Source organism: Corvus brachyrhynchos, unplaced genomic scaffold (assembly GCF_000691975.1).
Source record: "Corvus brachyrhynchos isolate BGI_N302 unplaced genomic scaffold, ASM69197v1 scaffold80, whole genome shotgun sequence".
Taxonomy (NCBI): domain Eukaryota; kingdom Metazoa; phylum Chordata; class Aves; order Passeriformes; family Corvidae; genus Corvus; species Corvus brachyrhynchos.
The window spans coordinates 3,251,989-3,276,046 of record NW_008236769.1 but is presented as its reverse complement, the minus strand read 5'-3'; the positions used below and the strand labels follow the sequence as shown (position 1 = coordinate 3,276,046).

Here is a 24,058-nt window from a genome sequence, read left to right as displayed (position 1 = left end):
ACATACAAGAGTGAGGAAAAACCAGCAAGTAGGTCAAGATAAAAGGATGTGGTTATCATACATATTAAAGATGAAGAAGTGCTATTGGGCACTAATGCAAATTTCATTTCAGGATATAGGTATAGGAATGTAGCATGTAAATTATATTAAATAATTATTGTACTGTACATAGCAGTAGTAAACTATCAGCTGGAATACTGTGTTAAAGGCCTCACTTTTCAGGATGGATATAATTGCTCAGAAAAAGATTCAAGGAGAACAAGAATCATGGAAAAGAAGACTGGAAAGGTTGAGGGCATTTGTGTGAAAGAAACTTGAGGGACAAGCAAAGTAAATTACTTTTAATAGGTAGAAGATTGTTGCAAAGAATAAATGATCAAATTGTTTGCCTTTTTCAATGGGGTTAGAAATGTTTTCAGTAGAGCAAGTATTATTAGAAACAGTAAATGTTTTCATTATTAAGTTATTCTTCTAGATGGTATAGCACTTGAAAAGTATTTGAAGATGTCAACATTTATAGAATGGTCAGTGCTTCTGTTGTTGATAGAGAGGGTAAAGAAAAGGCTGTTTAGAGTGAAGTAATTTTGTTAATTGACAATGTGCAAGAATATTTTATATGGTCCCACTAAAAATGATATCAAATCATTCAGATGATTTTTAGAGGTGATAGCATCTTCTGAAATTCATGTTTCTTGTAATTTGGTGTGGTATACGAATGTTTTGTGTATATCCAAAAACTTCTGTCTTCTTTGTTTGGTTCCATATTGAAACTGTTGTACAACCATATCTTCAGATTTACAACCTTAATTTCCCTTCTGGCTATCAATGAGAATGAACAGGAGGGAAGGATGTACAAGCAGCTTTCTTTAATTTTCTAGGGTTTTTTTTAAACTTGTCTTGCAGTAAGACAATTCTGAAAAGCATTCTGGGTTTAGAATTATGCTGAATTCCATTTCACGGTGATCTTGTCAGTCATATCTTCTAAAATCTTTAAAGAAAAGCTGGACAGACTCCCTTCCTTAATATTATGGCATAATAAAATAATATTATTTTATGAAAAATAATAACTAGAGCATATAAAGGATCTAAGACTCTTAATTTCCATTTTCTTTCAAGAGAGGAAATAGGGAGTACTGGGTCAATGCAGGTAATTTTTGAAATATAGATGGTCCCCTAACCTAGCTGCTGTTAAAGGTGTACTGTACTGTAAGCCTTGATACCTGTGCAGGAAAGAGAAGTGCCCAGCTAGTATTTGTTGCTCATTGCATATCTTCTTACAGTGCTACAAGTCAGCATTAAATGCTGTCTTAAGCAATATATGTGTGCCAGCTGTAGTAGTATGAAGATAAATCATGGTGAGAGAAGTGTTTTTAAATTCATGGGAAGACCAATGCAGTGGGTACCCTATTCAAAAGAAGAGTAATTATTTCATTCTTGTAAATAGTGTTCTGTGAGTACCTCCAGATGTCTGGCAGACTCCATCTGATATCCTTTAAAGAACAGAAGACTAATCTTCAGTGGTTTATATGTCCTTCTTAAAGACTTTTATTTATAAGTTGCCATGGAATCCTTCCTTAGTTACATTTTTGTTTGAAAAATTAAAAACATCATCTTATATTCCTTTTCGATTTCAGCTATATAAAATTTTGTGATCAGGTTTTAAAAATGTCTTACATATGTCTAAGTTCAACTAATGAGAATGTTCATTCACAGGAATGAGAATGTTCATTCACAGGAATTATCAAAATTAGAAATGTCACTATATAAGGAATTGTTCTTCAGCTACCAGTTAAACATCAGCTATCCAGGGAAACCAAACTGAAAAGTTCACTTAATGTGGAACATTCTGTACCAGTGCCTGAATAATTTTTTTCTGACATTGATGTAATTTCTTTTAGGCGACTAAATAACAATGAATTTTCAGTCCTGGAAGCTACTGGAATCTTTAAGAAACTTCCTCAGCTGCGTAAAATGTAAGTGCAACTTCAATGACCTTGTCTATTCAGATAGTGTATTAGCTCCTTGCTGTGTCTCTCCACCTTTCTTAGTTCTAATCTACAAAAGATTCAGTATATTCCAATCGAAAATCAAGAATGGGTTTAAATTAATCCCTGAGGTAGGTCAGAGTTGGCAGCTCTTCTCTATGGGGCTTGGCACTGCCAGCAACCACTTCTCATGGTGTATAGCTCCAGCACCTTTGTGGCAATGTCCAGCCAGCTGGTCTGTTGTGCAGCCACAGCAGGGAGCTCGCAGTATAAGCTGCTTAGAAAAGATTCCAGTAATCTTTTGTAACTTGCTGTATTACTCTCTAACCAGACAATTTTGCCTCTTACAGCACATTAAGGACATGCCATTGATTCTGTGCTCCATTAAACTGTCATTAGGTGAGGGGAATATCAAAATTAAAATGACTGAAAAAAAGTGGTTTGATAGGTCGTCCATGTAAAGCCATGTTAACAGTTAATATTTTAAGAGGAGTTTATAATTTTACCAGTGCAGTTGTTTCTAAAAATAAGACTATGAAAATCTTTTCTTTAGCCTATGTAAAAGATGTATATGAGGGTAGATCATTTAGTTAGACTTTGTGACTCTGTGCTCAATCGTTTCAGGATTAAATCCAAACATAAATAGTAAGTGAAGAAAAATGCAAGTGGAAATAGATTAGTAGTCACCAAGTGACTACCATTTGTAAGAGATCAGTCTAAATTATTAGCGATCAAAATCTTAAGGGAGCAGTAGTATTGCTTCAACTATTGTTAGCCTTAACCAAATCCTTGCTGGCATGATCACAATTAGTTAAATATTTATTACTGATTTTTTAGATAAAAAGATTTTAAAAATTCCAACAATGTAAAATGAACTTGCCTTTGACCTCTCCACTTGAGTACACCTTGCCACTTTGAATTGGGCTGTGATAATTAGAAAAAAGAATGTAGGAATGTCTGGCCCAACAGTGTTCTGGTGCTATATAGTAGATAACGCTGTTTTCTTCAATCTTCAAGAATCTCAGATTAGCACTTTTTACAACTACCGTGTACTTCGGAACTATCAAGTATCAATACAAAGCATCAGTGGACAAGGAAGGGGCTATAGATGTCATTCATCAGGACTTCTATAAAGCCTTTGACATGGTCCCCTCCAACATCCTTCTCTCTAAATTGGAGAGAGTTGGATTTGATGGGTGGGCTTAGATGGATAAGAAATTGTTTGGGCAGCAGCATCCAGAGAGTAATGGTCTGTGGATCAGAGTCCCACCAGACATCAGTGACAAATGGTGTCCCTTAAGGACCTATATTTAATGTCCTCATCAATGACATAGAGAAAGTGATCAAGTGCACCCTCAGAAAATTTACAGATGACACCAAGCTGAATGGTGCTGTTGCCACACCTGAAGAATGGCATGCCATCCAGAGAGACCTGGACAAGGTGCAGGGGGGAGTCCTGGGAACCTCATGATGTGCAATAGCCCAAGTGCAAGGTGCTGCACCTGGGTCCCGGAAACCCCAAGTATCAATATGGTCTCAGGGATGAACAGAAGAGACTTGGGGGTATTGGTTGACAAGAAGGTCATGACCAGGCAATGTGTGCTTGCAGTCCAGAAAGCCAAATGTGTCCTGGGCTGCATCCAAAGCAGTGTGGGCACCAGGGCGAGGGAGGGGATTCTATCACTCTACTCCACTCTGGTGAGCTGCATCCAGCTCTGGGGTCTGCAGCACAGGAAGGACATTGACCCGTTGGAGCAAGTCCAGAGGAGGCCACCAAAATTATTAGAGGAATGGAGAGCACATCTCCTACAAGGAAAGGCTGAGAGATTTGGAATTGGTCAGCCTGGAAGAGGGCCTCAGAGTGACCTAATTGTGGCCTTTCAGTATCCAAAGTCAGCCTACAAGGAAGGTGGAGAGAGACTTTTTGCAAGGGCGTGACAGAACGAGGAGGAATGGGTTTAAACGGAAAGAGAGTAGGTTTAGATTAGATATCAGAAAGAAATTCTTTACTGTGAGGGTGATGAGACACTGGGAAAAGTTGCCCAGAGAAGCTGTGGATGCCCCATCCCTGGAAGTATTCAGGGCCAGGTTGGATGAGTCTCTGAGCAACCTGGTATAGTGAAAGTTGTCCCAGCCTACAGCAGTCTGATTGGAACTAGATAATATTTAAGGTCTTTTCCAACCGAAGACATTCTATGATTGCAGGATTCTAGAAAATAAATAAAATGCTTCATGCTTCATACATGCACATGCATACACACACATATGTATATCAGATCTTCATATTTAACCATATTCCTTTTAAGTTGAGGAGGTGTTCAAGACAAAAGAAAAAAAAAAGAATATTAATCAGTCTTGGGGTACCTGTCTGTTGAAACTCCCACAGGCTTTAAAATCTGGTTAATTTAAAAGGCAAAAAAATTTAAAAAGATAAATAAAAAGTTAACTATTTTAATAATACTGCTCCATAACTTCCTAATATAGTTATCAGTTGTTACAACATTTTTTCAGTGAGAGAATAACACAGTGACTGCTTAAGCATTACTGGAAAGCAGTGAAGTACTAGTGTTACAGAGACACCAATATGAGTGAATTCTATACTTTTGTGAAGTTCGTATTTCTTTTGGAGGTTCAAGATAGGTGCAAAGATATTTCTGCACAGATGACATTGAAAAATTAAGGCCTAAATGTTTCATTGATTGGATGCTTCATCAGTAACAAAGCATGTGTATGGACTGGAACATTGATTAGCAATGCAACATTAATCTTTAAAATATCTGTGTGAAGTGGGTGAAGTAGTATCTGTGTTACCACAAGAACAAAAAAGATTTTAGGAAACTAAGGGTTTGACATGGACAAGCCATCTGAGATTAGAAACAATTAGTTTCTTGCTTCCAGTCTTCCACAGCACCTTGCAGACTGAACAGCTCTACTGTTAAATTAAATGAAAGCGGTGATTGTGGATGTTGTTTACTTAGACTTTAGCTAAGCCTTTGACACCATATCCCACAGCATCCTCTAGGATAAACTGGTTGTTCATGGCTTGGATGGACTTATACCTCACTGGATAGAAGAATGGCTGGATGGTTGGGCCCAGAGGATAGTGAATGAAGTTAAATCCAGTCAGCAGACAGTCGCAAGTGGTGTTCCCTAGGGCTCAGTGTTACAGCCAGTTGTGTTTAATACTTGTATCGATGACCCGGATGAGAGGATTAAATTCACTCTCTGCAAGTTTGCAGATGATCCCATTTTGGGTGGGAGTGTTGATCTGCTGGAGGGCATGAAGGCTCTGCAGAGGAATTCAGACTGGCCAAGGCCAACGGTATGAGGTTCAGCAAGTCCAAGTGCCAGGTCCTGCACTGTCACAACATCCCCATGCAGTGCTGCAGACTTGGGGATGGAAAGCTGCCCAGCAGAAAAGGACCTGGAGATGCTGGTCGACAGCCTGGTGAACATGAACCAGTGTGTGCCCAGGTGGCCAAGAAGACAAATGGCACCTGGCCTGTATCAGCAATAGTGTGGCCAGCAGTACCAGGGCAGTGATTGTCCCTCAGTGCTTGGCACTGGTGGCAGTGGTTGTTCCTCAATGCTTGGCACTGGTAAGGCCACATCTTGAGTACTTAGTTCAGTTTTGGATCCCTCCCTACCAAAAAGACAGTGAGGTGCTGGAACGAGTCCAGAGAAGGGTAACAAAGCTGCTGGAGAGTATGGAGCCCAAGTGTGATGAGGAGCAGCTTAGGAAATGGGTTGCTTAGCCTGGAGAAATGGAAGCTCAGTGGGGACCTTTCAGTCTTTACAACTATCTGAAAGGAGGTTGTAGTGAGGTGGCGGTTGTCCTTTTCTCCCAGATGACAAGTGACAAGATGAGAGGAAATGATATCAAATTGCAGCAGAGGAGGTTTAGTTTGGTTTCTCCATGGAAAGAGCTGTCAAGCAGTGGAACAGGCCACCCAGGGAAGTGGTGGACTTGCCATCCCTGGGGAATTTAAAAGGTTTAGGGATACCTTTTTGTAATGGACTTGGCAGTGCTGGATTAAATGCTTGGACTTGATGATATTAAAGGTCCTATCCAACCTAACTGATTCCATGATTGTATCCTTCCTCACAGGCAAGTTGTAGGTTACATTTCAGTTGTAGGTTCTATTTCAGGTTAGAGAGAGTAGTCAGCACTAAAGATTAAGCCACAACTTCTTGGGTTTTTTTCTAAGAAATAGTATCTTTCTTGTTTTGAATAATTTAAACACTATTCTAAAAATTGCATCAAATAATGTTTGATTTTCTTCCCAATACCATTAATTCCATCAAAGAGTCTTTAGCTTTACTTCCATTCACTTTGTCTCAGAGAGTTTTTAAGACCTTTTGAAAAATCGCTAGTGTATTATAACACTATTTAATGTGTAGCTATGTACTTCTGTAATATGTGTAAATAATGATATGAAACAAACAAAACAAAAGGAGACTAACATGAAAATATCTAAGAAAATGTGTGCTGTTGCGTATGTATGCTTTTGTGTATATATAGTACAGATCCTACACATTTGGGATGTAATTTCCATATTTCAACTAAAATCGTAACTACTAAATACTTTGGCAATATTTTAGGTCATTTTCCCCACATTTTGATCCACTTTGCATGCAAATTGCAGATAAATGAACTATCTTGCTTATAAACCCTGCCTTCTAACTAATGTCACAAATTATTAACATTTCATGTACTGTTTACATTCACACATTTCCTTTACATATGTTGCTGTTTATACTGTTTTCCTATATTTGTCTATCAAGCTAAAATAAATCAGAGAGGTTAGTTGTGCTGAACTCATACAGTATAATTTTGTTATTAAATTCATCTAAAAATACTACAGAGGCTGGAGACCTGAAAATATATAGTTAGAGATACGATTCAAAATTAGGAAAATATGTTCTTGTGGGACTGCAGCATGGGTTGGGTAATTGCCATTATTTAAAAACATCTTCCAAAGATTACTTTAAAAATCCTTGCTTCTTTAATTAGAAGGGCATACAAATTTTTTTACTGGTTTGAAGTTGAATGGTATATTTATATTTTGTGCTTTTACACAAAAACTTGACTGTTGCATCGAGATTGCATTTGATGATCTTGGAGGATATTAGTGGGCCTTAGTGGAAAACTAAGATTCTAAGTTTGTCTTGAAATTTATGCAGTCTGCAGCATTTAACAGTTAATTTAGGATATTTATAAAAGAAAATCCTCTCAGTTCTTCTCTGTTTCTGTTCATGCGTAATAGAAACCTGAGCAATAACAAGATTACAGATATAGAAGAAGGAGCATTTGATGGAGCCTCTGGTGTGAATGAACTCTTGCTCACAAGCAACCGCTTGGAAAGTGTTCAACACAAAATGTTCAAAGGACTAGAAAGTCTCAAAACACTGTAAGTATATTTATTTCAGTGTTTTTATTCTTCTTTTCTCTCCAGTATTTTTGAGAATATTATTGTATCTGTCCTAAAAAAAATTATTTTGGAGAATTAGCTATGGATTATTCAAGCATATTTTAGTTTTTGTTCCTATTTTACAAGAAGCTATACATTGTATTAATTTATTAATTATTAATTATGGGTATAATGAGTCCTCTAAAGCAATGAAGCAATTGAGAATGGGTAAACATCCAACTTCAGAAATGGAAATGGGAATAATCATCAAAGTAACAGAATTTTGCACGGGAATTACACATTTTACGTAATGGAGTCTGATTCATTTCAGCTCAGCCATTACTGGGAATTGCTGGAGGAGGAAATTGTTCTAGTGTGTATTGAAATGTGGGAAATGATTCTCTCCTAAGTAATTTTTCTGTCATTTCAACAGTGAAGGCAAGATTAAAAGCACTATATCTTGAACTAATTTCATTCTTTCCATGAAGCAGTTTAGTTCTTTCCACTCAAAAAAGGAGTTTATGCAGTCTGCAGCATCTTGGCCTTCTTCAGAGAGCCTGTCCTCCTGATCTGCAGGCCAGAGCCAAGATTAAATGGTCTTTGGGGTTTCAGCTGTCCACAGACATTAGGTATTTTAAATAAAGCACGTCTACATTTTCTAACCTTGTAGTTAAAGCTGCTAAAATTTTTTAAAGCAGCTAGTCCTAGACAAGAGCATGGGGGAAAATTGCCGTCTTTCGGTGGACAGAGAGGAGAACAACAGACTTCAAAGCTCTTAAGTTTTATAGAAATTCGAGAGATTTTAGAATAGCTTAGGATTCTGAAAGCTGTACTGTCTTAGAGTCATGCTGAGGAGGAGTCAGGGTAGCTTGATTTTATTTGAATGAAATGCTTCTGAATGCAGTAGAAGTGGTTTCTGGAATTTGTCCTAAGGAAAATGAAGCGAAAGGGGCTTGAAGAGGAGGTCAGCTGGTACATGCCTCCGCTCTATATAAATAGCAGTTCTGGAATCATCAGCCTTGGAAATATGAAGAGAGGGCTGCTGTGTTTCTCTAATTTGGGGAATTGCGAACAGTTTCATTTCTTGTCAATTAAAAATTCATAATTACTGCTTCTCGTATTGAAAGAACAAGAAAAAACCACAAATGCCATGGGGAAACTGGAGTAGGCTGCCAAAGAGGTTGTGGGGTCTCGTCTGGAGATACTCAGAAGCTACCTGAACACAATCTTGAGTAACTCTCTAGGGAAAAGCTCTAGGGAACCCTGCTTGAGCAGGGAGGTTGGACCAGATGATCTCGAGTGGTCCTTTCCAAGCTTACGCATTCTGTGATTCTGTGAAACACACCTTGCCTTTGTGAAACCGACCCACCTGTCTTCCAGCCTGCTCCACACACATTGCACTCAGTCTCTTCAGTGAGGAGACAGGCAGCACAGGGGTCACTGCACTGGTGGTCTCTTCACTGGCAGCAGCCCCTTTGGAGTCATACCTCTTGGTCCTCACTCCAGCAGCCACTTCAGCCCCGGTCCTTGCCCAGGCTAAGCTGAAAAATGCTGATCCTTCTTTCTCAGGATGCTGAGGAGCAACAGGGTGAGCTGTGTGGGAAACGACAGCTTCACAGGGCTGAGCTCTGTCCGCCTGCTCTCTCTGTATGACAACCAGATCACCACTGTGGCGCCCGGCTCCTTCGACACGCTGCATTCGCTCTCTACGCTGTAAGTCACGTTCTTCTTTTACCATAACCATATTTAAATCTCTGACCTTTGGGGGGCATTTCCCTTAATACTTTGATGTGTAATTTCACAGCACATGGTAAAGTTAAGGGATAAAAAGATTTCATAGAGACAGTTTTGAGAAATTTTATTTTATGGACCACCTTGGGCACATGAAGAGTATGTTTTCATGGTGCCCTTTGATACAGTGTTAGACTGGTTTCCAGAAGTGTCCGAGAAGGCAGGAAAAACACCCTGGTCAGTCCCCTCGTGGAAGCCCACTGATCTAAACCAGTGTAGAAAGCCACATTTTGGGTAGACAGCACACAATCACAGCTGGTCAGATTACCATGTTGTCTGTCCTTCTGCCCTGTGCCACAAAGTTACTAGCTTAAATTTCCTTGGCCTGCTGAGAATCTTAATTCATATGTGTTTAATAATGAAGCTTCAGTCATATTTTCTATAAAAAGAAGCATCTTTTTTTTATTTAAATATTGTATAATTTAAGGGAAGTGCAAAGAGTAAGCAAAGCTGCCACTCAGTTTCGTGAAGAAATGCTGGTTGTAGGTAGCATCATTCAGGAAAGTACTTAATCCCCTTTTTACATGAAAAGTGACACTTCACACCCAGTTACTAATTTTGCATATTAAGGATGACATGTTTATAAATAACAGAATTGTCGATAGGTTTGTGGTGAAATAAGGAAATGCCAAAAGTACTGAGGTTTTTAGAAGTAAATTCATTTTTGTAACTGGCATGTAATCAACTTAGCTGTCATTTCAGATAGGAAACTTATTCTCTGGAGCAAATAAAAGATGGAAATCTTGAGATGATAAATTAATGGAATAGCTGTTGTCAGGTTAAAGCTAATAATGTAAAGTAATCAGCCTCCATCTCTATATGAAATTATTGCATTATTGGTACAGAGTGGCTTGACATGCAGTCAGGTCTTTGACAGTTTTAAATTATTTCTGAACAAGCTGTATCAAGATTCACCACACAGAGCCTAAATTACACCTTTCACCTATGGTTTACATGCAGTATTTTTTGAAGAACAGTGTATTAGGTATGCTTTTTTGAAAATAGAAGTAGAATCCTTAGGATGAAAGGGTGGTGTCATCTGAGATAAATTTTCCTGTGGTTCTCAGAAACCTCTTGGCCAATCCCTTCAACTGCAACTGCCATCTCGCATGGCTTGGAGACTGGCTAAGGAAGAAACGCATTGTGACGGGGAACCCTCGCTGCCAAAAACCCTACTTCCTCAAAGAGATTCCTATCCAGGATGTGGCAATTCAGGATTTTACATGTGATGATGGTAAGGAAATCAATATTTGAACCTTTTATAATTTCAGCTTTCATATAGATAGCTGCATGACTCCCATAGATCCCAAAATATTGCACTTTAAAGGCCTTCATGCTCAGTTTCTATGTCAGTTTAAAAATTTTCCACTCATTTTTGGATGATCAGCAAGCACGGGCTGTTGTACATATGCCTTCTAAAGTTTTTCTCGCCTATGTTCTGTACTGTAATTAATAATTTAGAAATAGTATAAAGAAATTGATCAAATGTTATAGTTCAGATGAGAATATTTTCAAACACCAATGCTTGAATCAAGCACACTTTCAGGTTACTTGATCAAATAACATGACATCTTATAGCTTGTGGCTTCATTAACTCTTAATTAAAAGAAATGCTGCTATCTTGTATCCCTCACATATACTTCCATTTACTGCATTATTGATTTGTCAATTTTCAAGGCTGTATCTTTTTTTAAAGACATTGTTTTTAATACTTTATTAATGTTATTGTCTTTCTTTTCAAGATTTATTCTTTCTTTAATGATTTTTTTCCCTTATAATAACATTCTTACCTAATAAAACAGCATTGTACTAAGTAAAGCATCACCTGAAATGTAAATTCTTGGAGTGATGGTTTACATAGATGATGTAATTTTTTTCCCTATCGAGATATTATAATGTAGAAATATCATGTTGGCTTAAAGAAAATCCAGTTGGGCTATTATTGCTAATACTGAAGTGACATTTATTAGCAATATTAGCATCTGTTTGTTTTTATTAACCAGGAAATGATGACAATAGCTGCTCTCCCCTGGCCCGCTGCCCTGCAGAATGTACTTGTCTGGACACAGTAGTTCGCTGCAGCAACAAAGGTCTGAAAGCCTTGCCTAAAGGCATCCCAAAAGATGTAACTGAACTGTAAGTGGCACACTTTTTTTCTCTTTTATGAAAATTAATGTCAGATTTTTATTGTCAGGGTCAAGAATGAGGTCAAGAAAAGAAAATGAAGAATTGAATTTAGTAGATGAGTTGAAATTTGTTAATCCACTGCTTTATAAAGACTTTCACATTATCTTGAGAAACTTGAGGTTAAGTCTGAATTAGCAATGCTTTGTAAGTCCCAAATCACTCTTAAGAACTATCTGTTACTGAAAAGCTTTAAAAATATACGTATATAAAATTGTAATCATAATTTATATCCCCAGCACTGAACAATTGTATAACCACGTGTAGATGATATGTTACAATGGGTTAAATTAGGGGCAACAGTGAATCTGATTAAACTCTGGTCACTGGTTAGGAAGGAATGAAGTTCAATTACACGAGAAAGCAAAAAGAAAATAATATGAATGTGTTTTCATAATGAACATCTTTATTATACCTCTAAATCAATACTTTTTAACTCCAAATCAAGCACCTTAATCCTCTAAATCAATAGCCTTCATCTCGGTCAGGGAGTTAAAAACACCTGGACAGTGGCTTTATGGTACTAAGGAAGTGGCCTGGGAAGGGTGCTCTCCTGGTTTTGTTGCATGTTAATAGGAGGTCTTGTGAGTAAAGTGGCATGTGGTGTCTGCGTTGGCCACAGTGGTCATAAAGCAGTTGAGTTTAAAATCTCTGTTGACAGGAGGAAAAGTGCCAGCAAAACTTCAACTCTGGATATGAGGAGAGCAGACTTCAGGCTGCTCAGGGAACTAGCTAGATCTCCATGGGAAATGCTTTGGAAGGTACTGAGGTACATCAGTGCTGGTCACTTTTCAAGTATCACCTGTTAAGAGCTAAAAAGCAAGCAATTAGAAGATGTCAGAAGTCAAGCAGGTGAGGCAGAAGGCCAGCTCGGCTAAGCAGGGATCTTCTGGAGCTAAGGCAAAAAAGAAAAGTGTACATCCAGTAGAACCAAGGTCGGGTGACATGGGAGGAATACAGAGGTGCTGCTCATCAGCGTAGGAAGAAAATTGGCCCAGTTAGAGTTGAAGCTGGCCAGTACTGCTGGGGACAATAGACAGAGCTTTTTAAAATATCTTAATAGCAAAAGGCAGTCCAGAAATAACACTGGTTTATTTTTTGATGAATATGGTCACCTCACAAACAGGGACAGCAGAGAAAGCAGAGATGTTTACTGCTTTCTTCACTTCGGTCTTCAATACCAATGATCGGCTCTGAGGGTTCCAGTGCCCTGAGCTGGAGGACCATGACTATGAGAATGATTAACTCCCAGCAAACCCCAAACTTGCACAGGATTTGCTGCTCCTGCTGGCCTTCTCTAAGTCTCTGGGGTCATCCAAACGTACTCAAAGAGATAGCTGTCATTGCAAGGCCTCTCTCAATGATTTCTGTATATTCTTGGTAATCTGGAAGAGGTCCCAGTCAACTGGAAGCTGGAGAATGTCCCAATTTTTGAGAAAGGCAAGAGGGTTGACCCTGGTTACTACAAACCAGTCAGTTTCACTTCAGCGTGAAGTAAAATTATGGCAAAGAAAGGTTATTTTTGAGAGGGTGGTCAGACACTGGAACAGGCTCCCCAGGGAAGTGGTCACAGCACCAAGCTTACCAGAGTCCAAGAAGTGTTTGAACAATGCTCTCAGGCACATGGTGTGACTCTTGGGGATTGTCCTGTGCAGGGCCAGGAGTTGGACTCAGTCCTGGGGTGCACTAGAAAAAGTGTAACCAGCAGGTCAAAGGAGGTGATCTTCCTTCCCTATTCAACCCTTGTGAGGCCACTTCCAGAGTATTGTGTTCAATTCTGGCCTCCAGAGTTCAAGAAAGACAAGGAGTTACTGGAGAGGGTCCAGTGGAGGCCAAAAAGATGATTAGGGGCTGAGAATCTCTCCTATGAGGAGGGACTGTGGGAGCTGGGCCTGGTTAGTCTGGAGAAGACTGAAGGGATCCCATTAATACATACAAATATCTCAAAGGCTGGTGTCAACAGGATGGTGCCAGACTCTTTTCCATGGTGCCCAGCAACAATACAAGGAGTTATGTCCATAAACTAAGCCACAAGAAGCTTCACCTCAACATGAGGAAGAAGTTCTTTACATCGACGGTGTTAGACCACTGGAAAGGCTGCCCAGGGAGGTTGTGGAGTCTCCCCCTCTGGAGCCATTCAAAACCTCACTGGATGTGTTCCTGTGTTACCTGCTCTAGGTGACCCTGCCTTGGCAGAGGGGTTGGACAGGATGATTGCCAGAGGTCCCTTCCAGTCCTAATGATTCTGTGATTTTGTGATGTTTCCAACTTAGAATATTCTATGATACAGAGATTGTGATAGTTTTGTGATATTTCAAAAATACTGGTTTTAATAGTATGTCTTCCTTTTCACATAGGCAGTTTTATAAAATCTGGGATATTTTATTAATCTCGATACATTTTTTTCTATGAGAAAAATTGTTAAGATTGCATTTCATGAAAGATACGATTTGAATATGCAGGTGAACAGTAACAGATATAAAAAACAGCTTGCTACCTCATGTATTGTTTGAAGATATTAACTGAATAAGCTACTCATAAGAATATATGAGCAAATTTTTATGCATTATGAAAGGGAAAATATGAACCTAAAAATTGAGATATTAATTTATTTAATTCTTGATCAGATAGGTCACAATATCGAAAAATAAAAAGAAATTATTTATGAGAAAAAATGTTGGTTTGTGTTACATATGACAAGTATTTAATAATGTTTCATAATGCCTGGTTAATATAGTGCTTTTCCAGGAAACAGCATAACTATGTTTCATAAGTCATAATTTTACTGTTTTATGGTTTGGTATTGTATAGAAGATTCTGAGATATCCATCATTAGTCTGGTGCTTAATAGCATCCAAAAGTCTTTAGCCATTAATAAATTGAAATTATTAAGAACTCAAATTAGCACATACATATATAAAACTATAACTTCATTAGGTTTTGGGTTTGGTATTTTGGGGTTTTTTCCTCAAAGAGATGACTTTCTTGAATATAGTTCGGTATAAACACAATTTGGCAGTATAAGGTTATCAAAGCAATGTAAAACAAAGCAGATAAAGAGAGATACTTTTGGAATTGCAAGTGGAACCCTGTGACTGAAAAGCCATTTGTGTACAATTTTGTAAGCTTTAGTTAGTGTCTAAGCATGCAATTTGGCATATTTTTCAAAAGGATAATGGAGGTGGTTCCTGTTAACAGTTGCATACTGATTGATTCTTCTTGCTCTTTAGCATGCATGGCTCTTCTAACATGCACTCTTCATGTGTTTTATAAAATATCTTAATAATGCTTCATTTGAACAAGGAGGAATTTTATCAGACAAGTGGATACTTGTAGTACTTCAGTTCTAATGAAGCTTAATAATATAACCTAATTTATCTGTTGATAAAAGAATTTCCTCAGAATAGTTACTACTTCAAAAATTTTAAAAGTTGGTTTGGTTTTCTTAATAATTAATTATATGAGCCCATGCTCTATTCACCACCATTAACATAGTGTAAGTATAAAGCTTGTTGAGACACATTTTGGATTTGGCAAGCAGCCCTAGAAAGGCATGGTCCAAGGAAAAAAAAAGGAAGAAAGAAAGAAAGCTTTTTTATTAGATGTAGATGGTTATTTTGTGAAGCTTAACTGTGTTTCAGCTCATCCATTTAGTCAAGACAAAAGTTTCCACAGATGCTACAACATACGTAAAGACATTAAGCCCAAAATCAGACTAAAAATGTCTCTTTCAAAGACTGCTCTTAGCTCAAGCTTGTTGCAAGTATTTGGATAGCAAAAATATCTTCTTTGTATAGGGATAATGAGGGTGTAGTTTCCACTTGGGTTCCAGGAAACATATGTAATACCACCATCAGCAAAGTCATTTGCCCCAGCTGAGAAACTAAAGGCCTTTAATCTTCTTGCCACTATCTGCTTCATTTCAAACCATCAGGTAAATTCAGCACTTCTTATCATCTCTAAACTACTTGCCCTGGTTACATGAAGAACCCCTCCACTTGTACTTTATGTCTTGCTGCACACTGGAAGCTTTTTAGGCAAGGTTTGTTACCTTTCTCCACCTGTAACACAGGTGCTGATACAATTTGATGGCTCTGTACCCATTAACTCTAAGGATGAGAAGGTCCCTTATTGAGAATTATGAGCATGGAAGAAGAGTGAGCAATATAATACAGGAGCTGTAAACGTACCAAGACGGGGAAAAAAAATCTAACTTTTCTAGTGAAGGGTAATTGATTACTGTTTTCAGTCCCTAACATACTTCATAGGAATAGGATTGTAGCGCGTGATGTATCATGAAATATACAGGGATAAATTAAGGAAGGTGACCTGAACCACAGGCACGACAAATGAATTTGCTGTTAGAGCTAAAACCAGACCTTGCTCTTTATACTGTAAAGGATTTCCTCTGCAATGTCAGAGTCTGTTTCTATTTATGATAGCTAAAAATCCACACTCACTGTGATTTGTGCAAGTCAGATTTACCTTTCCTCTGTAGGCATGTGGGAAATGGAGATGTTAAAGACCTCATTTTGCAGAGTCATTATGAAGTAATAGAAACTATAATGCAAGAGATGATTTTTACTGTGTTACTTCATAATATGCATTCTATATGATACAGTAGCATTTGGATCTTAGGCTACAAATCTTCAGTTGTGCCTCTAAAACCCAAAATTTGTAAGCATGTTTTCTTATAAAATGGAAATAGTATGCGTTCATTTGCTATTAACTTTACTGTTGGATACTGAGATTAGTAGATGAAGACGCTACTATGCTATTTTAATGAAATAAATAATGCTCTTTGTTTTGTTTTTCTGGTTTAGATATTTGGATGGAAATCAGTTTACCCTTGTTCCAAAAGAGCTTTCCAACTACAAGCATTTAACACTCATGTAAGTAGTTTTGAAGCAATGTTCTTTACTGGAATTAAAAACATAATAAAATACCTTACTCAATTATACCTGAATTTATTTAAAAGAAAAAGCCTGTAAAATGTATCATATCTTTCAGCCAATGCCCAACCATATTTTATAATGTATATTTTATTCTACTTATCACATCCTACATATAATATATTCAGTCACATTTTATGAGCATGGGTATTTATTCCAGTGATTACATCACAAAATAAATAAGCAAAAATTATAGTTGACTTCAAAAGAGACATAAGATCTTATAAAGTCAGGGTAATTGTTTCTCCCACAATGTATGGTGTTCATTGTGTATGGACACAAGGAGAGAGCTTGTCTAACATGCCTTGCTGCCAACTCTACTGCTGACTCACTATGTGATTTCAGGCAAAACCCTAGTTGCTCTAATATTTATTACCTCTACCTCATGAATGGTTGAATATGATTTCTGAACCTTTTAAGTGTGCAGTGAGAAAAACAGGAAGACTGTAGATGTAAACGGCTGTAATTCCGGCAGTAGTTCCATGGTCTTTGTTAGGACTATAAAAATTTATACCAGCTGAGGCTGAACTGTGTTACATTCTGAAAGCATTTTGTGGTTTCATTATAATCAGAATGAAAAGTGGAGGGGAGTAACAGAATCTCTTAAATTTCGTTTTTCAGCGGGTTTAGAGCAATTCAAAAATAAGAGTTTGGTTTCCTTTATTTATCTCATGTTAAACAAAAGAAGTCACAATCACAAATTTTTAAAAAACCCACACTTTCAAAACTTTTTGTATTTTTCAAATAACATCAGGAAAAAAGCCTTGCAATATTTTCAAGTCCATCCAGTGTAGAACTTGTAGGAAATCTTTGTGAATTGTTTAGACAAGTTATGAATAGACGAACAGTAAATAGAATGCAAATGAGTATTAACAGTCTCCATTTATCAGACCTGCAGGGCACATTATTTTAAATTCTTTTGTACGTTTACTCATACTGCTGTTATGTAGTCGGGAATGTTCCTCAGCTGTGTTTGGAAAAAGAAACCACTATTCATAGTTCTGTGGCCAAACAAAGAATTACATACAAGTCTCCTGAGCTCCCAATTAACAAGGAAATTTGTTTATTTTTAACTTTTTCTTTCTCTTATGAATATATTGCTCTGTTATACTTGCCTTATATGTTTATTTTGAGTCAGTCATCTTACATACTTTCATGAAAATTTCAAGTGGGGAAATATGTATATTGCATAGCTATTCAACAGTACTCTTAAGTTAACACATCAAGGTTCCCTCAGAAACAAAGGCAGTATTTCACCACAAAATACATGAAATAATAGTTAAGTAGTCAACATAAAATGAAAAGTAAAGCACAATATGAGAACAAAGAACAGAGAGTATTCCCATTTAATGCAGCATCTTTGAAGCTACCAGCATACCACTCCAGATTCCATCATATTTAAGATTTTATTCATTAGAATATTGAACAAAGAGGACCTTAAGGCTTTATCTGTAAATCTTAGATAGAGTTCTTTATAATAATAGCTCTGGGCTTTGATGTCTTCCACATATAAGTGTTAAGTAGAGTATTAAATGATATTTACTTAGGTGTCATTAGGGACATGACTGGAATGACTTTCCCTTTAAAAAAAAATCACTTTCATTTTTGTGCTTGAGTTTATGAAGGATTGCATTATTAACTTGGTAGCATGATGAACATTGCTGTTGTATTAGAATGCATTGCACTGCTTTTTCATCTGTGTTGAAATGAGAATGCTTTTTATTGATCAAGCTAAACACTTGCTGGGCTTGTATATGGCATGTGAAAATAAAAACAGGTGCTGCTTTAAATAGTTATATCAATGATGATACTACTTCTACTAATGAAAATATATCTGTCATTTTAACTTACAGTGGTTTGGGACTGGGGCAGTCATTTTAAGGTCTGAATTTCTGAATTTATTTTTTAGAGATTTAAGTAACAACAGAATCAGCACTCTTTCTAATCAGAGCTTCAGCAACATGACTCAGCTGCTCACCTTGTAAGTTTAAACATGTAACAGTGACTCTTTGGAAGCAGTGGGGTTTTTTGTCTTGGAAAGAAAGGGCATTTAGTTGATTAAAATTTGCTTGGTTTGGAGGCTGTAAAATAACTTGTTTCCTAACTAGCTGTGTGTGCAAAAGCTGATTTTGGTCATGCTCTGCATAGTTTATTGAATGACTGATACCCTTACTGACAGCATTTTATATATTTTCAGAATTCTTAGTTACAACCGCCTAAGATGTATCCCTGCACGGACTTTCGATGGGCTGAAATCACTTAGGTTGTTGTAAGTATTATTTTTTAATCATTGCTATTTTCCATAATTTTTATTTGTGTACAGAAGATAGCAGAACCGTAGGAAGTTAGAAGATTTTAAAACCTATCAAATATTTGAGAAGTGATAATTATGTAGCCTTAAAAACTAAGTGGCTTCATTCTGGGGACGTACAATCTCAAAATGCTGCACAAGAAGTGACCTGATGCTGGAGAACATTTTATATACAGACATGCACTTTCTACTTTTCTGATTTTTAATGCCAGCTGTATTTCTTTTTTTTTGTGTTATTTTCTTCCTTGTTATAAGCATTAAAGTGTAGCAGAAATGCTGTATGTATAAATTCCTTCAGTATATATGAGGGGGGTTTGCAGTTGAATTTTGAACCCAACAGTAAATTTCTTTCTGTCTTGTTTCATTTAATGTGGGAGTAGTTCCAAAACCATGACATCATGGTTAAGTACTGAAAATCAGTAACTTTGCTTTTTGGTTGCATGAAAACTTTCCTTTTTACCACTAGGAAAAACATGGTTTGACAGGGCACAGAAATGGACAAAGGAAAATAAAGAACAGTCAGTCTCATTTACAGCTTCACTTTGTCATTAAGTAAAAAGCCTGCAAAAATTCCTTTTCAAACACCCACAGCAGAACATGTAATTTTGGCCTCTAATACTGTCCCTGCCCAGCCCATGGGGTCCCACGTGCCCCCACAGTCGCACGCGTGGGTTCCATATCACAGTCGGTAGCAAAGAGTCGAGAAGGGCATTTGCGTGCGTTCTGGCAGGAGCATTTATTGCTGCTACACTGCCAAAGGGTGCAGAGGCAAATGCCAACATGGTCCCAAAGCTCACAGTTTTATCCAGGGGCGGGGAAAAGGCAGGACTAGGGAACGGGGACCAGTGGAGAAACTCTGGGGGAGTGACGAGGGGTAGAGGCCAACAGCCACCCGGGGAATCCAAACTGGGATAGATTAACATAACAGAACAAGCATCCTGGGAGAAGCCTTTTTGGTCACCCTAACGTGAAGAGGTATTTGTGGTACTAGGGACTTGTCTTACTGAAAACTCTCTGTCTCTTGTAATGTATGTTCACCAGCCAACACAGGCCTCCATTTGGGTAATTTATAACCATATAAATACTTGGTTGGATTAACTACCTCAAGCATGGCATTTTTTAAGTGTGCTTTCATAACTTCAGTTGTTCAATATAAATATAGATAATTTCAAGAACCATAATTCTATATGTGTTAGATATTCATGTAACTGAATAAATTTCTAGAAAAGGAGAGATACTTTTCACAGATTTACAGAATAAGCTGAGTTGGAAGGGACCCACAAGGATCTTTGAATCCAGCTCCTGGCCCTGCACAGCACCATCCCCAAGAGACACACCATGTGCCTGGGAGCATTGTCCAAATGCTTCTTGAACTCTGTCAGGGTTGGTGCTGTGACCACTTTGAAGGGAGCCTGTTGCAGTGCCCAACCACCCTCTGGGTGAAGAACCTTTCACCAATATCCAGCCTAAACCTCCCCTAACTCTGCTTCAGCCCATTCCCTTGGGTCCTGTCACTGGTCACCAGAGAGGAGAGATCAGTGCCTGCCCCTCCTCTTGCCCTCACAAGAAAGCTGTAACTGCAGTGAGATCTCCCCTCTCTCCTCCAGGCTGAACAGACCAAGTGACCTCAGCCACTCCTCATATGGCTTCCCCTCAAGGCCCTTCACCACCATCATTAGTCTCCTTTGGACATTCTCTAATAGTTCAAAGTCTTTCTTATTTTGGCACCCAAAACTGTCCCCAGGACTTGAGGTGAGGCTGCCCCAGTGCAGAGCAGAGCGGGACAATCCCCTCCCTTGCCCAGCTGGTGATGCTGTGCCTGATGGCCCCAGGACACGCTCGGCCCTCCTGGCTGCCAGGGCACTGCTGACTCATGTTCAGCTTTTGAAGACCAGGACGCCCAGGTCCCTTTCTGTGGCGCTTCTTTTCAGCATCTCATTGCCCAGTCTGAACCTACATCTGGGGCTGCCCCATGCTGGGTGCAGAATCCAGCACCTGCCCTTGTTGAACTTCATATGGTTGGTGAAAACAGCAGCTTTTCTACAAAAGAAATATCACTATTCCCAGTAGTGATGCTTATGGAAATCTTCATTCTCTACCTCTGCTATCAAATTCAGACAAAAATGTTAATACTTCTATTAACAGTCAATGCCTGTATGTTCTATGCATTCATGAAAGATTAAAAAGAACATATGAACATTATTAATGCAAATTTCAGGGAGCTGCTGAAAAAAATCAGAAACTCTTTTTCTATCTGCTATCTCTAGATCCAATCATTACTTTGCAGAAGTGTACCTACTTTTATCAACTTGTATTTTTCAATTTTAAAATAACCACAGTATTTACATTTCTAATGAAAATCCAGGATGCAAAAAATCAAATGATAAGTAGGCTGCCAGGTAGAGCTTACCAAAAAAGAAACAAAAACCACAAACAATTGGAAACACTGAGGAACTGGAAGAAAAAAAAAAAGTGAAAAACTGAAAACTGTTGAAAGAAGATGAAATTTGTCAAGTTAACCTGATGACTTTTATGCATTGACATTATTGTGTCTATTTCCTCTTTAAGGTCTTTACATGGCAATGATATTTCTGTTGTTCCTGAAGGAGCCTTTAATGATCTTTCAGCATTATCACACCTGTGAGTATTCAGCTGGTATACTGTATTTTTTTTGTTATGCTTTGCAAATTTCATATAGTCAAACAAAGACATTATGCAAAGAACTTCTCTGGAAGAAGTTTATGCAAGTGTAGAGGCTGGGCATTGTTGCAGTGGGCAGGGCATGGGCCAGAGAGGTGGCAGCAGCTCACCAGAAAAATCCTAGGCCTGCTGCTGGGCTGCCAGTTGAACTTGTGTGCCCTGCATCCTTATGGCAATGAAGGCTAGAGACACTGGGCTGAATTTGAAAGTGAGCAGCCAGGGGATTGAGGATACTGATCACTCCTTTCTTCTTGGCCCTCCTAGGGCCACATCTGGAATATGTGTTCAGTTTCTCCAGTACAAAGCAGATGTTTATGAACTACAGCAAGTCCAGCATAGGGGCAAGCAAGTTTGGGAGGTGGCCGTATGAGCTGTAAAGAGAAGCTACAGGAATTGGGCTTATCCAGCCTGAAGAAAGGGATGCCAAGGAGAAACCTAATAGTCTTCAGGCCTCTAAGGATTACATCGATGAAGAAGACTCAAGTGCACAGTGAAGAATCAGAGTAAACCATCAAAACCTGCAACAAGGGAAATTTGATTGAACATAATGAAAAATTCTTCACTGTGAGGATGGTTCAGCCAGGTTGCCCAAAGAAGCAGGAGAATTTCCATCCCTGGGGATCTCGAGAGCTGTTAGAAACAGCCCTAAACAACCCTGACTGCCAAGGTAGCCCTGCTTTGTGCAGGAGGTGAGAATAGATGACCTCCAGAGTGCTGTAAATTATTCTACGATTCTGTGTCGGTGTCTGTTGACACTAAATACATCACATCTGATTTCAGAACATAATTTGAGGCAATAGTTTTCTGGTTTTTAATTTTCATTGGGAACCTAAATGAGAACAAGCTACCTTTCTGCAAACCTCGTGTTTATGGATAGTTAAGACTTTGAGGAGTAAGTTGACTAGTGCCTTTAGATATATCTGGGGGTTTAAGTTTCTGAACAGCAGCAGTTGTTAAAAACTTAATTATCTGTTTCTCATTCAGTATTGGACATTTACATTTAGCTTGCCATTTCTCAGAAATTTCATACTGATTAAGCTCCCAGTCATTGATAATTCATTCAAATGCAACTATTTACCTTACCTGCATAAAGTATCAGTAAAACTTACATAAATTTGATTGTTGCTGGTATTTCTTTCTTAATGGATACCAGTTATCCTTGTTAATATTCTTATTTTAGCAGAGCAATTCTGTTATCTCAGTTCAGGCTGACATCCACTTTTGCAAATATGGAATGGACAAATTCGAGGTGTTTCTCCTTGCATGGGAAGTTCCCTTGTCACTAAGTCTCATTTTTTACTGCTCATTTTTTTACAGGCTCTTAAGCCTGACTGAAAAGAGATGTATATTTTCTTGAGTTCGGCTTGAATGTATTAAAAAGTCAATATGAGAGGGCTTTCTGCTCAGTGAGGCAGAGAAGAGCATGTCAGCTCTGGTAGTTTCTACTGCCTTTGCTTGCCAAAGACTTACTTGTATCTCTAGAAGACCCACTGATTCAAAGCTGTGGAACAATCTGAAGAAAATTACTGAAACATCTAGAGAAGGAGGATGTTCTAATACTGCCATTTGACAGTGTTCACACATGTTGAGATTATCTGTTAAAAGTTCCATGATTATTTCTGAAAAGGAACATGAGTACATCTTTACAGAATAGCACAATGCTTCAATCCTCTGAATTAACTACACAATGTGCTATTGTTTTCAGAGTTTTAAGAGTATTTATAGTTTCTAGCAGAGAAAATAAACACTTAAAAAACTGTTACAGAAATTAATTCTGAAAATCTCTAGCTAAATTATTTTTTAATTTAAAAAAATCAGAAGGATCATCATTTAAAGAAATGGCTTTTCTTTCATAATGAGGTAATTATTATGTAACTACCACAAAGCCAGGATAATGTAGTTTTATTTACTTACACAGCAGAGAACTCTTACAGAATTCTGCACATAGTTGTGAGTTCAGTGAGAGAGCTCCAAAGAGGAAATAATTAAATCAAATTTGTAAGCTTAGAAACAGATGGTTTGTACCAGCCTGGGAGCCATAAACTGAAAAGGAAAAATACCAGGGCAGAACTCTGTGGAATTGTCTTGACTGCTTCGGAAGAAATACTTTATACTTGTTAACTGAATTGCACAGTATTAGTCTCACTCTGCTGATGCAGCTGATCTTTGCTGTTACAAGCTAACAGTGAAACACAGCTAGCTGGTATTGGCTCATCAAAGTTCACACATAGTGCTGCTAAGAATATCTAGATTTCTGGACCAAGTTTCTACTAAAACTATCACTTCTTGATCTAGAACCCAAATCCAGACACTTAGTGCTCTAACAGGCATTTTGGTGGTGGGAGAGCAGGTTTGGGTTTTTAATGGTTTTTGCCAACCCATTCTCTGCCTTCTTTTTTAAAACGCAGCCATTTAAAACTTGATTCCCTTTTTTATTTGTCTATTCTCCACAGGGCTATTGGAGCAAATCCTCTTTATTGTGATTGTAACATGCAGTGGCTATCTGACTGGGTAAAATCAGAATACAAAGAACCTGGTATTGCACGTTGTGCTGGTCCTGGAGAAATGGCAGATAAACTTCTTCTCACAACTCCTTCTAAGAAATTTACTTGCCAAGGTATGGTTGTTATTTTTTTTTCTCTTTGAAGTGTCAGTTTTTAACTTGTACAAATAGTTGAGCTGTGAATTAGGAGTCGTGTGTGCTCAAAATACGTTTATTATAAC

At 38.1% G+C, this 24,058-nt stretch overlaps 1 protein-coding gene across 1 annotated transcript in view; it reads left to right on the top strand.

Moving 5' to 3' along the window:
* The window catches only part of SLIT2 (slit guidance ligand 2), a 262,238-nt gene that overhangs the window by 198,346 nt on the left and 39,834 nt on the right, over window positions 1-24,058 (top strand). The window contains exons 18-27 of the mRNA XM_008645128.2: window positions 1,899-1,973; window positions 7,253-7,396; window positions 8,966-9,109; window positions 10,255-10,421; window positions 11,191-11,323; window positions 16,195-16,263; window positions 18,233-18,304; window positions 18,521-18,592; window positions 21,203-21,274; window positions 23,788-23,951. Coding sequence (XP_008643350.1) covers window positions 1,899-1,973; window positions 7,253-7,396; window positions 8,966-9,109; window positions 10,255-10,421; window positions 11,191-11,323; window positions 16,195-16,263; window positions 18,233-18,304; window positions 18,521-18,592; window positions 21,203-21,274; window positions 23,788-23,951 — 1,112 coding nt within the window. The remainder of the gene's footprint in view (window positions 1-1,898; window positions 1,974-7,252; window positions 7,397-8,965; window positions 9,110-10,254; window positions 10,422-11,190; window positions 11,324-16,194; window positions 16,264-18,232; window positions 18,305-18,520; window positions 18,593-21,202; window positions 21,275-23,787; window positions 23,952-24,058) is intronic.